Source organism: Xenopus laevis, chromosome 2S (assembly GCF_017654675.1).
Source record: "Xenopus laevis strain J_2021 chromosome 2S, Xenopus_laevis_v10.1, whole genome shotgun sequence".
Lineage (NCBI taxonomy): Eukaryota > Metazoa > Chordata > Amphibia > Anura > Pipidae > Xenopus > Xenopus laevis.
This window is the reverse complement of record NC_054374.1, coordinates 15,900,766-15,918,661: the sequence shown is the minus strand read 5'-3', so window position 1 is coordinate 15,918,661 and position 17,896 is coordinate 15,900,766. Positions and strand designations below refer to the sequence as shown.

The 17,896-nt window shown below is 33.9% G+C and overlaps 1 protein-coding gene across 3 annotated transcripts in view; it reads right to left on the bottom strand.

Annotated features, from left to right (window-relative positions):
- Positions 1 to 3,086: 3,086 nt before the first annotated feature.
- The window catches only part of ncam2.S (neural cell adhesion molecule 2 S homeolog), a 118,597-nt gene continuing 103,787 nt past the window's right edge, over positions 3,087 to 17,896 (bottom strand). Inside the window, exons 17-18 of one of the 3 annotated variants that reach the window (XR_005965718.1) lie at positions 12,337 to 12,465; positions 3,390 to 3,451 (exon numbers count right to left, since the gene is read on the bottom strand). Coding sequence is in view for 1 of the 3 variants with exons in the window: in XM_041583377.1 (XP_041439311.1) it covers positions 3,340 to 3,451 (112 nt within the window). In the remaining 2 variants the exon portion in view is untranslated. Of the gene's footprint in view, positions 3,452 to 7,870; positions 7,958 to 12,336; positions 12,466 to 17,896 lie in introns of those variants that run through there. The other 2 variants (XR_005965717.1, XM_041583377.1) reach the window with 2 other exon arrangements.

The window sequence follows — 17,896 nt, the reverse complement described above, 5'->3', positions numbered from 1 at the left end:
ATATATATATATATATATATATATATATATATATATATATATATATTGTAAAAAATGCAGGTACTGTAGAAACATGTAACATTTTAATTTACCATACCCATATCTATTATATGAATAATAGACTGCTTTATTTACTTTTTCATATCATTTTATATTTTACAGTATTTAAGCTTGGAAAGCATAATTATTAAGTGTTTGATTGGATTACATGAAACAAATCAATATTAATTTCGCTGGATTTGTGTAGAAAATAATTTCTACTAGTCTTAATTTAAACAATAAATACATTCTGCATAGTTTTGTGTGAAATATAAAACATAAACCAAAAAATACATATGTACAATACATAAATCATTGTATTGCATAGATTATATCCCTAACAAATTATTGACTAGAGGCAAACAAATTAGCTAAACAGAAATTGAAGAAATGTGTCAAAATAAACAAAAAAATCATTTGGAGCATCCATATTTTTGCATCCATATTTGCTTTAATTATATACTAAAGCAACAATATTCTTACTCTTTCTAAAAAGCAATCCAGTGATATATTTAACTATTAACAGAAATTGTGGTGGAAAGGAAATAATTAGAAAGTTATTTATTAAAGGCTGAATGTATCTCAATATTTTCTGCTGCAAACTCTGATCAAATCCGCTCGGGTTTTCTATGCTTACTTATTATTACATTTTCCCGAAAATTTGCTTTGCTTGAGAAAATTCACGATTTTTTCTGATTTTTCATCCGATTTTAACAATTTTTTAGAATTTTTCACCCAAAAATGAAATTTTTGCCGGAAAACTTTGGGGTATTGCATGGTATTGCAACCCAGCGCACATCAAAAAAATCATTGGGACTTCTCCCATTGACTTATATGCAACCTCAACAGGTCTGAGATGCCGGATTTTCTGATTCTGGCTTTTCCATTTTCGGGGCTTAATAAATTCCAAAAAATTTGTGATTTTTTAAAAGTTAAATTTTTGCATTTGGAGTTTAGTAAATAACCCCCTTAATGAGTGAATCAGAGAATATTTATATAACGTTTAGAAATACAGATTTAGAACTTAGAATCAGAAAAGTACTGTCAGCAAAAAGTGGAATTAAAGTCAGACAGGTTAAGTTAGTAGGTTTCCCCACTTTATTTGATTAACTAAATAACAATTATAATTTAAATGAGAAAACAATGCAGGGACAGATTTATTAAGGGTCAAATTGAAAATTTTAATTCATATTTGTATTTTAATTTTTTTTTATGGTCAAAACTGTCAAATTCGACAAGGGAGTTATCCAAACCGATTTGAGCTTTTTTAAAAATTGGAATTTGGTTTCCGACATTTACCATATGCTAGCCCTTTAAGAATTTGAATTCTGCTATTTGCCACCGAAAACCTACCAAATTGCTGTTTAAGTCAGTGGAATCAATTTGGAGATGTTCCTGACATTCTAGTTTATTTTCGTAGAAAAACTCAAATCAAGTTTGATCAAATCTGATTTTTGCGTTCTATAAATATGTCAAAATTCGAAAAATTCGATTTTATCAACAACTTTCGATTAGTCGAATTTGAATTTATGGGAGTTTGGGGGAGTTTTAAAAAACTCACATGAATTCTAAATTTGACCCTTGATAAATGTGCCTCTATGCATTGATAATACACCAAAAACATGAATATCCTTATAGCTGATGATTACAGGTCTCAGTTGTTACATTTGGAGCTTGGCATGGGGTCAGATTGGACCACTGGTGGCTGACTGCTAGCTATATTACTGGGACCCATTGAACAACAGCAGCTCAATAAACCAAACGCTGCCTCACCGGGCCCCACCAATAAAATGCTGCCTCTTCAGGTTCCTTTACCTGCCTGCTTCCCCACAAGGGTCCCCTGTCAACTGTCAAACTATCCTGCTGTCCCATCAAGTTCCAGCAATGCCCAATGACCAACATGCTGCCGTACCAGGTTCCACCTCCATTTCTCTTCTATGAAAGGAATAAAATGACAATGTGTTTCACTTTTCCATTTTTTAAGGAGTACAGGTGTACAAGGTGGAGAAAGGAAGCAGCAAGAGATAACTGTGAGAAAGAAAATTTGAAAGAATTGTGCATGTGTGTGTGAGTTAATGCTTTAAATCTATCCATTTTCTAACTAGCTTGTCTGGACTTAAAATGTTAACTGTCCATTTAAAGACGTGCTTTTAATGGCATGTCCTGTGTTAATATGTTGATTGTCTATTTTCTGGTGTGATCTTACTGGTATGCTTGGAGTTCATTTGTACATTGTCCATGTCCTGCAGTGATTTTGCTGCCATGTCTGGGGTTATTTGTTCTCATTATTCATATGTGCAGTAATCTTACTGGCATGTGAGGTTTTATATGTTCATTGTTCATTCCTGCAATGATGTTATAGGCATGTGGAGGGTTGATATGCTCATTGTCTGTTTCTGCAGTCTGGGGTTAATGTGCTAATAAAAACATTTATGAGGTGATGTTACTAGCATATGGGGTTAATATACTCATAATCCAGTTCTGCTGTCATATCTACAGTCAATGTTCTTTTTCTCTATTTTCTGAAGTGATTTTACTGATATATCTGACATATAAGGAGTGTGCATTCATTTTTGCAGTGATCTTACAGTGTCTAAACTTTTGGGACATTTTTAGTTTTAGTGTTATTATTCCTTTAAAAATAAATTGTTATGTATAAGTATATGTAACTCAATCCTATCCTGTTTTCTTGAACAACTTGCAGTTAGTTTTTATAGATACACAGATAGTGTGAATTCTAAATTATAATTATGTTAATAAATTTGAAAATGAAATGCACAAACATATTACATTACATTTTAAAATGCATTTTTTAAATGTTAACATCTTACCAAAATATGATTGTTCATGCTTGTTGATTATAGAATTTCATCCCATATTAAAGAGAAATTAGATCCCATATTAAAAAGAAAGATATTCAATTGCTTATATTAAGCTACATTTGTACATATAAAATTCTTTAACCCAAACATAAAGGCTCTGCTAGTTTATATTTTGGCATGTTTGCAAATCACAGAATATTAAATCTGACAAGAAAGAATAAAACATTTTATAAATAGAACACTTTATTTTTTATAATAAATTAAACATTTTTTGCAGTAATTTTCAACTTTATACATTTATACTGTTATTGGTTAGACAAATATACTAAATTAATAAACAAAACCTTTGAGTAGAATAGATGTGAATTATTCAGATATGGACACAAGTGAAAGCTAGTATTAGCCAATAATTTCTGTAGCAGCGCACTGTTAAATTTGCACCACCGTATTCCACTTTGACAACAATGTTTGCATCATGCTATGCTTTGTTATCACTTTCTTTTATCTGAATGATGTCATTTGATATTTTTATTTCAATAGCTTCTGCGCTCAGTGCTTCTTTGCCGTTCTCTTCTTTTAGCAGCAGTTTCCTTGAAATAAAAAAAAAACATTACGTTACATACAAAAAGCAGTTCATAGGACTACATAATATATTATAAAATTAATCTGAAAGCTGTATATATCTTTTTAAGAAAAGTTTTTTTTAAAAGGTTTCTGTGAATTTAGATGTACTTTAACACAGAAAATACCCCATAGTTTATTTGCTGAAAATACATTTGATATCCTCAACTGTGATTGCATATCCATCTTAGTTTTGGTTTTCCTGACCACTACTTGATATAACACATTACACTTGCAGATATGCCCATACCTATTAGGAATGTGATAACACGTTGTTGCATCTATTCCACTCCAATATGTGGTCAGTTTTGAAGCAATGGCTACTACTATTAGGACATACCCGAACAGATTTCATGGTAAAAGATCACAAATTTCTAGTCTCTCTCTTTTCAGACAATGCCATTTTAGCATTGACTAACCCACTTATAGTATATCAATACTTGATCTTTGGAATGATTTGTCAGAATATAGCAAACTATGTTGTTTAAATATTTAACAAAGGCAGTATGGACGTCCTGCCATTAAATTGATTTTATGAGTTTTATATGATAATGATATACAAATCGCAGTATAATTTGAAAGATAAGATTAACATGGAAACTGTACCCTAAATTGCATTGACCTACTTGTAAAATAAATTATGGTAGACCTTGACAAATGGAAGACAAGAACCATATCTTGGCTGCTGAGAATTTCTTCAAGACAAATGAGTATATTGCCAACATTACCTATATAAGAATCTCCAATGCTGCCAATGCTGGTCCAAGAGACAATGTTGCCTCTGTCTCTCTCCCTCCCCCAATTTTTAGCATCTGCCTCTGTGTGTCTCTCTCTCTTCCTCACCTATTTTTCCCCTCTGTGTCTTTCTCTCCCTCCCCTGATTTTTTCCCTCTCCCTCCCCCGATTTTTTGCCTCTTAGGCTCTCTCCACCCCCCCCCTGATTTTCTCCCTCTGTGTGTCTCCCTCCCCCGATTTTTTCCCTCTGTCTCTCTCCCTCTACCGTTTTTTTGCCTCTGTGTGTCTCTCTCTCTTCCCCATTTTTCCCCTGTGCCTCTGTGTTTCTCTCTCCCTCCCCTGATTTTTTCACTCTGCCTCTGTCTCTCTCCCTCCCCTGATTTTTTCCCTCTGTGTGTGTCTCTCTCTTTCTCTACCCCAATTTTTTTCCCTCTGCCTCTGTCTCTCCCCTCCCCCAATTTTTGCTACTGCCTCTGTGTGTGTCTCTCTCTCCCTCCCTCATTTTTTCCCTCTGTGTGTCTCTCTCCCTCTCCCACTTTTTCCCTCTGTGTCTCTCTCTCTCTCCCCCATTTTTTCCCTCTGCCTCTGTGTCTCTCTCTCCCTCCCCCATTTTTTCCCTCTGTGTTTCTCTCTCTCCCTCCCCCAATTTTTTGCCTCTGTGTGTCTCTCTCCCCCCCTGATTTTCACTCTGCCCCATGTCTGCACCTTACTATGATTCATAGGAAAGTTAAAAAAAAAGAAAAGAAGGAATTACAGGTCTCAAACTCATGACCCTCTGTTGCAAAAACATGTGCCGTATAGAAGAGTGCCATTCTCTGTGGTTACAAATTTGCACACCATAAGGATCTAAAACCCAAAGCCTAAGTAATAAAAATATTTATAGATGATCCTAACTGTGACAAAAGGTGGAGGAATGATTTGGCAGGTTTCTCAGACCACTCTGCCTCAAGTCTCTCTCTCCTCCCCCCCTCCCTAATTTTTCCCTCTGCCACCATGTCTTTCTCCTCTGCCCCAGTGTCTCTTGCTTTCCCCTAAATTTCCTCTCTACCAGGTGTCTCTTCCCGATTTCCTCTCTGCCCCATAGCTTCTTGCCCCAGTGCTTCGCTCAAGTTCTTCCTTTTAAGAGCTGAGTGTACAATGCGCCACCTGGTGTCCATTTAATAATTTAATATAATGTGGTTTAAAGAAACTAAAAACAGACTGGACAGACTGGACTGATGTGGGTACAGGGACAGTTTAATTTCAATGAGAGACCCAGCTGGATCAACAAAGACATACTCTATGAGATGTGATCTATAGTATTCATCCCAAAAACAACTAGCATCAGCTATAACTGTCATTTGGGCATGGCAGTCTTGGAAAAGGGTAGTATTGACTATACTTTGCTGAATGATATTCCTAATTTACCAATAGAACATTTTAAGTAATTAGTTAGGCATGTTTATCTACCTTCTATGATACTCTCTCCACCACCAGATTATATTTATCTCTGGACAATAAACAAGCTTAGCTATGTGATTCCCAAATCTATTTACTTCGTTTTTCAGGATTCCTTGTGGGCATGATGCCAAGAGATTTGGGAAATGTGGTATACCTATGCAAAAAAGCCTGAAAAATGTAGGCCTCATAGTTTTAGTTCAGTTTTTGAGAAGCCTTTTGAAAGGGTAATAAGGAATAAGATATTTGAATACACTGATAATTATAATACTCTATGTGCCAGCATTGTTTTATTGATAATAGGTCTTGCCAGCCTATTTGCCTTCTATAAGGAGTTGAGCAGGAACCATGGGGGTTATTTATCAAAGTCCGAATTCATCTCAATATTTTCTGCTTCAAACTCCGATCAAATCCACTCAGGTTTTTTATGCTTATTCATTATTACATTTTCCCTTAAATTTGCTTTGTGGGAAAAAAATCTCATTTTTCATTTGATTTTTAGCGACTTAAAGGGGGGCCACATAGGACCTAAAGAAACTGTTCAGAGAGTTTGCAATTTATCCTCAGCATTCAGCTCAGATTCAAAAGCAAACAGTTATGACCCATGTGGCCCCCCTCAAGTCTGCCTGGTAACCAATCAGTAGAAACCAAATGAGCTGCAAAGCAGGAAGGAGTGTTCTGGGCTATTATCTTAGACATCTTATCACTCCAGTCTTTATAGATTACTTTCTACTATATTAGAAACATTTTTTATTTTGCACAGCCTATTTTCCAAGTTTTTATTTTTATACTGAACAATTCCTTTAATAGCAGTGCCCTTTTTTGATAGGATAACGGAATAAAGACAATATCATTGTTAATCTTAGAAATAGCTCCCAAGTAGTGTAATGTGTGGTGGGCACAAGGCACTTATCTTTTCGTTCTAATTACCACTAGTTCAGCCTTGGTTCGAGGGACAATCAACATTTAAGGGCAGATTTCTCAAAATACTTGTTTTAAAAATAATTGCAAAATACTTGCATGTTGATAAATCAGCCCCTTATTATTATAAACCTTGCTTGGAATTACTTGTTGCCTAAATTTTTACCATTTTTACAGTTTACTTGAATGGGTTAAAGAAGTGGAAAACAACCATGTAAAATACAGTGCTCTGGTGCATTAAAAATATAAAGCTTTAAAAATTTGCCAATTATTTTACACTGTTTTCTGGTGTAAATAATTTTCCACAGCATCATACTGTAAACAGAAACCCACATGTAAATAAAAGTAGCAAAAGAAAAGTAATTAATACCAAGTAACAACAAGTAGATAACTAATTTTAAACGGTGAAAAACTTAAAACAATTTTTAAAGTAGCACCATCAAATAGTCCTAATTATATTTTAACCATTTGGATGTGGTTGGAAAGGGATTGCATACTTTTAATGCAACAATAACTATATTGTTGGTTGTAAACATGTTGTTCAGTAGAAATGCTACCATGGACATATGCATGTCATGGATAAAGAAAAAGAGACGGAGAAACTTTAAGGGGTTGAATGGTAAATTCAAACTTTTTAATTTTTCTTTGGTCAAAACTCACAATTTCAAATTTAAAAGCACCAACTTGAATTTAAATTTGAATGTGAGATTAATCTCAACCCTGAAATAGTTCTAATTTGAATATTCACCACCTAAAACCTGCTGAGTTCATATAGAAGTCAATGGCAGAGGTCCCTTGAACTATTTGAAGATGTTAATAGTAGTGATGAACGAAAGTTTTGCTGCAAAAATAACGCCCATAGACTTCAGTGGGAGAAAAAAAAAGTTTTTTCTCATTGTTCAAATTCGATTCAAATTTACTACAAACTTACAAATTTACTATTAAATCGAATTTCAGATGGGTCAAATTTTTTCATAAATAATAAACCATTTGAATTGTAAATGAAATCTAATTTATTAGAGTTTAAAAAAATCACATTATTCTAAAATTTGATCTTTGATCAATAACTCCTTAGCAATTGTTTAAAATTTTATTTGCTGTTAAATTGTTTTCAAATTTCTCCATATAATTTTTAAATTCTGCAGACTCTGGATATGGAACACTGGAAAATAAATAGTTAAAAAATCTTGTGGGCACTGAATTTGCAATACAGACATTCTGGATTTTGTTGAGAATAAAAGAAAACAAAAATATGTTATACATACTCAGGCTCAGTTAGGGGTGTGGTTTCATTTGGCTCATTTATTGGGCTTCCATCATGATTAGTTATTCTTTCATCCTCAGTTCTCATTTCTACTATGGGTTCTTTTGATCCATCTTTCCTACAAAATATTAAACAATTCTGAAATTATATTTTTCTATTTAAATATATTATTTATGCAATCAAGATGAGAGTGTCTTATCAATGTTGCATATGCTTAATGTTAAGATCAGGATATATATGGCACACATTATTGATTATATTTAGTGTTATACTACACATTTTGAATTTGTATTAAATATTTATAAATTATGTAATGCTAAGTCTCCTTTCTGTATTCTAAATTTGTGGCACCTCTATCGACAGACAGCTTATCTTGAAGTACCTCTCCATTTTCTCAGTGCAATATTTTTCTATGATTGAATCACTTTTTGGCCTGGGGTTAACAAGGCTACAAAAATCATTTTAGACATCTGTGGAAGCAATAATTGATCTGCTGTTGCTAGAAACTTGAAAAGTAACCATAGTCATTCAATGGTTTATATGAATCAGACTTAATTTGAACAACAGGCTTTCAAAAAAGTATGTTTTCAAAAGTTACAGAACAGTATACAGCAAGTAGAACTAGTATAAAATGTATCACATAAAATATTTGCTTTTTATCAATCATTTGCTTTTTTAAAAAAATAATATTTTTTTTAACAAATCAAATAAATAGTTTGCAAATCCATTCTAAACACTGCTGCTAGATTTTTTCACTTGTCTCATCCATTCCACATCAGCTGCACTCTATGTATATCCCTTTACTGGCTCCCAAACTCCTTAAGAATCAAATTCAGATTACTAGCACTCACATTCATATCCCATTCCTAGTTATCATCTCTCATCTAAAAATATACTCCTTTGTGAAACCTATGCTCTGCCGCTGACCTTCACCTCTCTTCTTCTGTCATCACTTCATCCCATTCTCAATTATAAAGCTCCTCTCTGGCTTCTACATATCTCTGGAACTTTTTGGCTCAAGCTATCAGACTATCCCCTGCCTTTAAAACACTGTCTAAAGACCCACCTGATTAGGGAAGCTTATTTAATGTATCTTGATAAATTAAACTTGAATATATCATAAATCTCTATAATACTTAGGTTTCAATTGTACGCAAACCCTTTAGGTTGTAAAATTTTGTGAGTAGGGCTCGTTAATCCTATTATTCTCTGTAAACCCTTGGTGATGTGATGTGTAATTTTCTGGATCAGTAAATAAGTGATGATAATGAACAAATAACATTTTTACACAATAAAATATGGTGTTTAAGATTATTTATAAAAAAAGCCTGTGCCTGCTAAGGGATTCATTTTTTGTATCCACCATATTAAGATAAAGGAAAATATATCATATTTGCATAATTCTGCTTTTGAATAGCCATTTAATAAAAGCTAGACATACAGATGCAGCCACTTTGGTTTGTCTGTTTGACACAGAATAACTAAACACAGATATCCCATTTATCTCATTTAACACAGAAAACTGCGTCACAACATCCCATCTAATTAAAGCATTCACCATTGTGAACAATGGAGCTTTGGTATGCTAATGAAAAGGTTACATGCATTAAATGAGTTAAGATGACTTAAGATAACACAGTTTCTTCAATTACCCCTGAGTCATGACGCATTTAACTCACAAATCCAAGTGGCTTCATCTGTACGTTAACATTCAATTTTATAGCAAACATAACTTTTACAAACATTTTACAGTGTAGCTTCATTGCATTTTCTTTTGGCTGTTCCTTAGATTGTAAACTTTCATAAACAGGTCCCTCCCCCATAGTCTACTAATAATATCCAAAGGAATAACCAAGGTTCACACTTTGAGAAACCTTTGCAAACATATTAAGCATTTTGTTCTATAATATGTAATATTTTTCTTTCTGATATTTCAGCCTAAAGCTGGCCATAGATGCAAAGATCCGATCGTACGAATCATCGTACGATCGGACTTTCCCATCTCCCGACCCGCCACTAACCATTCAGATCAAAGTCTTACCAGTCAGATTAGTTAAAGAACAGATCAGCAATGTTCTGCCCCTGACAGCAATCGTATGATATCTATGTCCAACCAAAGCTAGTGACAGTCTCCCACTGAAAATCGTACGATCGGCAATACACGCAGAGATATTATCGGCAGCCGACAGAAATTTTCTAACCTGTCCAATCGACCAAACGACCGATCTCCGCCGGACGAAAAATGTCGGGACTCTCCACACACAGTCCGAATATCGTACGAATCCTCGATTCGTACGATCAGATCTTTGCGTCTATGGCCAGCTTTAGGGGCCTATTTAGATTTGAGATTTCTGAAAGATTGCTCTTGCTGTAAGCCCGAATAATCTTAAATAGACCCCTAAGTTAGTTGGAGGAGGTACTGTACCATATATATGTCAGCCCTTCATTCATGGTGTAGGGGACTGATTTATCAATGTTCAAATTCAAATTTACAGCAAATGTTTTTGTGTTAACACTCATAATTTGAATAAGGATTTCTAAAACCTGAATGTGTATATGAATATTAATATCTGAATTATTAATATTATTTATTAAGTGGAAAAAATAGACACATTTGCATGTAAATCTTCAGTATCTAAAAGCTTGCAAGTTTATGTAGAAGTCAATGGCAGTTGTCCTAAGCAAAATGTAAGCATGTTTTTCAAAATGAGTTTTCACACTTGATAATTTGTAGACTCTTTGAAAATGATGAATAGTAACTGAATTCAATGCACTTGAGTTCATTTTCACAGATTTTATAATAAAAATTCAAGTTTGGTATAATATTGAGTTACTTCAAAGTTTTGTTAAATAGGCTTCTTAAGTATAAAGTCCTACTTACCATAAAATGCAAGCAACTTACTATGCATCAACTGTCAAAAAAGAAACGGTGCCTGAAGTGGTCCACCATGGCTTAGCACATGCTATTAGGTTATGACAAGTTTAACCTTGTTCAACTAATTAAGGAGAGTAAAACTGCAAAGAGTCAGATATTGCCATTACCTTCTCTTTCTCTGTGACACCAGTTTTCAATAATTATATTGTTTCCTAAACCTTTTTTCAGTATGATACTGTTTATTGCTATTTAGTGTTCTACTTTTTTTGGGCACAATATTGCCAGAGAATGCACAATGTGAATGGATTTGAATGGATATATATATATATATATATATATATATATATATATATATATATATATATATATATATATATATATATATATATATATATATATATATATATATATATATATATGACTACCAGGCAATGGCAGAGGCGTAATTCATTGATAAAATATGGGCAAATAAAACTAATTATTTCTAAGTTTATAAAACTTTACATAAAACAAAAACATTTTGAATAGTTTAAAAAAACAGCAAGGAGTGCAGAGATATGTTGCATGTATTAAATATAAAAATGTTACAAAATAGGTTTTTGTTAAATATTTACTGAACAAAATAAAGGTAAAACCAGTCCAGGATCTCATTTTGAAAATAATTTAGATATTTTAGAAACTTACAACAGTGACCTGATGCTGATGAGTTCAGAACTAACATGTTATACGGTTCTATGTGAATGCACATTGCCTTCAGTATTCTTAATATTTTACAGATAGAAAAGAGAAAGCATGTCCATAAACATAATAACATAAAACCTCATAATAACCTGACAAGTATGCAAATGGTTAAAAAAAATATTATTTAAAAGTATATAGAGAGCATGCTAAACACACTAAGTTTGACACAGACAGAAAAATAATAAGACAAGGATGAATGAATGAATGAATGAATGAATGAAGGAATGAGTAAAAAGTATACAGTTGCTTATTTTTGTATATTTCTATTAAAGGAACAGTTCTTCTTTATTAAATCAGACTATCAATAAAAGTAGTCTTTATGTAAATGGAATGGAGTAAACACTGATGCTTTGATCTATTGCAGCAGTATAAATAATCTCTTATGTAAAAGAAAGCAGAATCATCAGCATGGATTCCAGCCTTGATCAATTTCAGAACACAACAGTAAAGTCTTCTTTCCCTATACCTCTGGCTTATGCCAGACAGAACTATTATCAAGTATCAAAGGCTACAAAGACACCACACAATTAGCATTTTTATGAACATTTTATGAACATTAGTTTCTGGACATAACATATTTCTGTCTGACTTTAACACAAGCCTTAATGGACCATCATTTTTCGAGAGCAAACAAAAGGTGTTTAATTACTTTTCATACTCAAAAAATAAGCAAAAAAATAAGAAAACTTTATTTGACCCTAAATCTCTTCAAAATAAACATCCATTTTAATTGTGGTGAAAAAAAATAAAAACTCTTACAACTTCTGTTCATAACAATAAATAAATCTGCTTCCTATTTCCACTCATGCCTGAACTTATTCAGTGATAAGGGGGATGGGTGGAAAGCAGGTTTTTGAATCATGTATGGATACTTTAAGTACCTTGTCCTGCCGCTCATTCTTTGTACAGCACCCGAGTCTGTCCAACATTTTCTAATTGATGCATTCAGAGACTTTCTTGATATCTTCGTAATCATTTACTTGGGCAAAATCTTTATATTTTCTTCCTCCCTAGAAAAGCACAGAACCTATATGAGGAAAACTTTCTCTTTTTTATGTAGTGAACAATTGTAAGCCAAAGCTGAAAATATGAATTTAAGAAATCAAGTGAATTACTATTCGGTTCTTGGGAGATTTTAATTTCATTAAGTTGGTTTCTCAAAAATTGTCCTCAAAGATTCCACTGACCCTAACAGGGTTATCAGCTTGGTCAAGGTTTAGCATAAATTAAAAGAGAATGAACTCATAATTGCAAGGGGGGGTGCCGATTTGACACCTCTAAGTCATTAAAATTGTTTACTTTCTACCGCACACTAACGCTACTTCTATTTTAATAAAACACAGATCTGTGGTACTTCCAAAAAGAGCTCTGTGCTGTGATATTTTTTTTAACCTTCTCCTGGGTTTTTCTATCCAGGGCACATGCACAATAAATTAAAGAATAATAATTGTTATATATTGCTCACACATGGTGGAAATCAAGGTATACCTAGAAGAAAGGGAAATGGTGACAAGGAACCTGCCTCTGTGCATTTTTTAAAGATAGTAGCAATGCCCTAGGGTAAAGAGTAAGTATTTTTATCAAATTTTATACAAATTGGCCCTCCTCATAGAGATTTAGAATTTTCTTCTTTAGTTTTTTATTTTATCTCAATCAACCCATCACAGGATAAGCAAACAAAAAAATATAGTACAATTCATCCTTTATCAAGAATAATACCCAAAGCTCTGCCATAGGACATATAGAGCAGATTTACTAAGGTTTGAATGGTAAATTCGGATTCACACTTTTGAATTTTTTTGGTCAAAACTCACAAATTCGCAATTAAAACCAAAAACTCAAATTTGAATGTGATATTTATCACACCTCGACGTTGAAAACAGTTCTTTTTTGACTATTCACCACCTAAAAGAGTTTATGTAGAAGTCAATGGCAGAGCTCCTTTAACACATTTGAAGATGTTAATAGCCTTTCTGACTAGGCTTGGGTGAATTTAACTTGTTTTATTTTGCCAAAAATTCGCTGCCGGTGAAATTTTTTTCGTCGCATAATATAGGTATGGGTATATAGAATTTTAATTAAAAGTAGGGAGGGGTGTGTGTATGGATGCTGGGTTTTCATTTGGAGGGGTTGAACTTGATGGACTTTGTCTTTTTTCAACCCAATTTAACTATGTAACTATGCATGTAATTTTTTTTTTGACACGTGACACCATAAAAGCCTATGGCCATCACTTCCGCGGGGAAAAAAATTTGCCCATCCCTATTCCTATGTTTTTTGTGTAAAACTCTATTTGAATTGTGTTTGTATTATATTCGAATACTAAAATTTGTTTGAGTTGCTCAAGTTTTTTTTAATAAATAGGTTCTCATTTGTTAAATTTTTCATACAACTTTAAAATTTGACCTTTGATAACCAACCCCCATAATGTCTTATGGTTACATACTCAAGGATAAGTGAAATCCTACAGTAATTCCTTTAATATGACAAAGATGCTTCTAACCATACTCTACTTCCTTTCAAACTATCTTTGTAAAATTAAAACATTTACTAAGTTGAGTTAAGTTGTTCCGTCAACTTTTGGGGGTGTATTGAAATGGTCTAACAGAAAAGGGGTCTATCCCAATCCTGATACCACTATCTTTTTTATTATTATTTCTACTTCTTACAATAAATTAACATGTCATTGGTTCATGTAGAAGGGATAATTTCAGACCTTAGAAAAAATTGTGAACAGTAGTATTTGCATGTTTTAGTTATTGTATTACAATTCACAGCTAAAAGTAAATAAATAATAGCTCATGCATTTTCATTATGCTCTTCCATAAGAAAATACATATTTTGCCTGTCAAGGCATCCATACATGATCAAAACTAGAATTTATTAAACTTATTTTCATTTCTGAGTCTACTGCACCTTTGTTATTTCCACTGCCTTTTGAGCATGGTTTCTAGTCAAAGACTTTTTCTGATGGATATTATTGTTAAACCATCTTTTCACTGCTTAACAATGTCAGCAATCCTCCCTACCATCCAGAACCCCAAACTAATCCCTCTATGACCCAATTCCATGCAGTCTATTCCTCCTATGCTTCATTCAATTCTACAATGTCTCACGTGCATCAAACAGCGAAAATCTATAAATTAGCTTTTGATCTGAAGTCAAAATTATTGATGAGCATATCTGGATCCCCTGCGAGGTCACTGTGCATTACACTGCACCCTTCTTTGATAATTGTGTTGACTGTGTAACTATCAGCAGGCAGGTGGATTCACATCTGCATCCAAAACTGGTCACTATTACCTGAACTCTGAGTCTTCTGTCTATTGCTGAATATGAACACTAGCATCAACTGTCATGGAATACTAACAATTGTAGTTCAGTAACCCCTAGAAACCTACATATATGATTGCCTACAATGGCATGCATTATATTACATCATTATATTACTATATAACTATTGAAATCAATTTCAAATTGTTTTTCCTTTCACAAACTGCTGATCATATTCATAACAATTACTTATTGAGGCTTCCTATATGTTTAGCTGGCTCCATCTCTGCATACAGTAGATGTTTGAAGTGGTATCTGTCTGTGTCTTTGTCCATGGGCAAGATGACAAATAATTAAGAAGAGAAAGCATAACAAAACAAAAAAAGAAAAAGGTCAAAGGTCCTTTGTGTAAATAGAAATCACAAAAAGAATTAGGAAATATATTAGTACTGAGAAAAAGAAAAACATTTTAAATGAGAATAATTTGATTAAAATGGAGTCTATGGGAGACCGCTTTCCATAATGCTGAACTTTCTGGATAACTGGACTGTAGGCCATTTCCTCCCCTTTATTCAAATAAATTTTAGAATTACAGAAAGGCGATCTGCTATAGACTCCATAGTATTATCCGTATTATTTGGCTATCTTCAATTCCATAATAACACTGCCCTCATGAAGAATCACCTATACTGCTTGAAATAAAGTTCTGTTCCTCTAATATTAAATCCCCCCACTAATTTACTAAAGAGTAATTGTGTCCCCTAGTGAGCATTTTTTTCAGAGACAAATAATCTATTACATGTTTATTATTCTTCAGTGAACTTTAAAATTCCTTTTTGAAGCTAATTGAAAAAACTTTTCTTCTATATTTGCATGTCATATACAGTTAGGTCCATAAATATTTGGACAGAGACAACTTTTTTCTAATTTTGGTTCTGTACATTATCACAATGAATTTTAAATAAAACAACTCAGATGCTGTTGAACTGCAGACTTTCGGCTTTAATTCAGTGGGTTGAACAAAAATATTGCATAAAAATGTGAGGAACTAAAGCCTTTTTTTAAAACAGTCGCTTAATTTCAGGGGCTCAAAATCAATTGCACAATTGACTTAAAGGCTACTGACAAAACAGGGATATCCTACTCATATCCTACTCCTACTCAAAGGTGTATCTAGACACTTCTCGGAATTTAAACATAACCAGTCCCAGCTACAGTGGTTAGTTTTAGAAACTGTGATTAAACCGTCGCAAGGTGATAACAAAACTAAACTACTTTTACAAAAGGAAGCCAGGTGGATAAAACTTTTAAATTGCCTAGCCCCATATGGTCTAAATGACGCTTGGAGTGCTAGATGTTTTCTGTAAAAAGAATACCCAGCCTCTAACCTTACTTTTGTTTCCCTCCACAGATATAGATGAATCTGCCCTAGAGAGCAACTATGGTTGTGTTAAGATATATATCTTCGTTTAGTATATTATATACAATGGGCAGTAGCAAATGTTATGTACATTATCCTATATATACTATATGTGCACTCCTTTTCAGGACTACACTCTTTGGAAGGCCTGTGAGGCCAGTTCTGGGTACTTAAGTGTTGAATGGGGGTAGTCTCTAAATATACACTAAGAAATATCCCCTTTGAACAGTTAACAAGAAAACTCCACCTATGGATTTTGCATGGGCCAACGGACACTATGCAAGGGGAGGGGTTCTCTACAGACTTGAGCTATTTGTATTTGATTGTGCATGTGCTCTGTACACTTGAGAATGGGCTTGCAGCCCGAAACATGTAGTGGCACAACTTGCAGCAAATACCTGCTTCTGAGGCTTCCTTCACCATTTTTGGTTTATGACTCAAAGGCTATTTCATGGGCAGGTGTGGGCAATTCCTTTGTTATGTCATTAGCAATGAAGCAGATAAAAGACCTTGAGTTGATTTGTGTGGGGTGCTTGTATGTGGAAGATTTTGCTGTAAACAGACAACATGCTGTCAAAGGAGCTCTCCATGCAGGTAAAACAAGCCATCCTTAAGCTACAAAAACAGAAAAAACACATCTGATAAATTGCTATAATATTAGGAGTGGCAAAATCTACAGTTTGGTACATCCTGAGAAAGAAAGCACTGGTGAACTCAGCAACACAAAAAGACCTTGACGTCCACGGTGTGGACAGTGGTGAATGATCACAGAATCATTTCCATGGTAAAGAGAAACCCCTTAACAACAGCCAAACAAGTGAACAACACTCTCCAGGAGGTAGGCATATCAATATCCAAGTCTACCATAAAGAGAAGACTGCAGGAAAGCCTCACAAATAGAAAGGCTATATTGGACTTTGCTAAAAAAAAACAAAACATATAAAAAGCCAGCACAGTTCTGGAAAAACATTCTTTGGACAGATGAAACCAAGATCAACCTATACCAGAATGATGGCAAGAAAATAGTATGTAGATGGCATGGAACAGCTCATGATCCAAAGCATACCACATCATCTATAAAACATGGCAGATGCAGTGTGATGGCTTGGGTGTGCATGGCCAGTGGCACTGGGAAACTTGTGTTTATTGATGATGTGACACAGGACAGAAGCAGCTGAATGAATTCTGAGCTGTCCAGAGACATCCTGTCTGCTCAAATCCAGCTAAATGCAGTAAAATTGATTGGGAGGTGTTTCAAAATACAGATGGACAATGACCCAAAACACACAGCCAAAACAACCCAGGAGTTTATTAAAGCAAAGAAGTGGAATATTCTTGAATGGTCAAGTCAGTCATCTGAACTCAATTGAACCCAATTGAGCTGCATTTCACTTGTTGAAGACTAAACTTTGGACAGAAAGGCCCACAAACAGCAACTGAAAGCCACTGCAGTAAAGATCTGACAGGGCATTAAAAAGGAGGAAAAACAGAATTTGGTGATGTCCAAGACTTCAGGCTGTCATTGTCAGCAAAGGGTTTTCAATCAAGTATTAGAAATTAACATTTTATTTTCAGTTTTTTAATTTGTCCAATTGCTTGTGAGCCCCTGAAATGAAGTGATTGTGTTAAAAAAGGCTTTAGTTCCCCACATTTTTGTGCAATCTTTTTGTTCAACCCACTGAATTAAAGCTGAAAGTCTGCAGTTCAACTGCATCTGAGTTGTTTCATTTACAATTTATTGTGGTAAG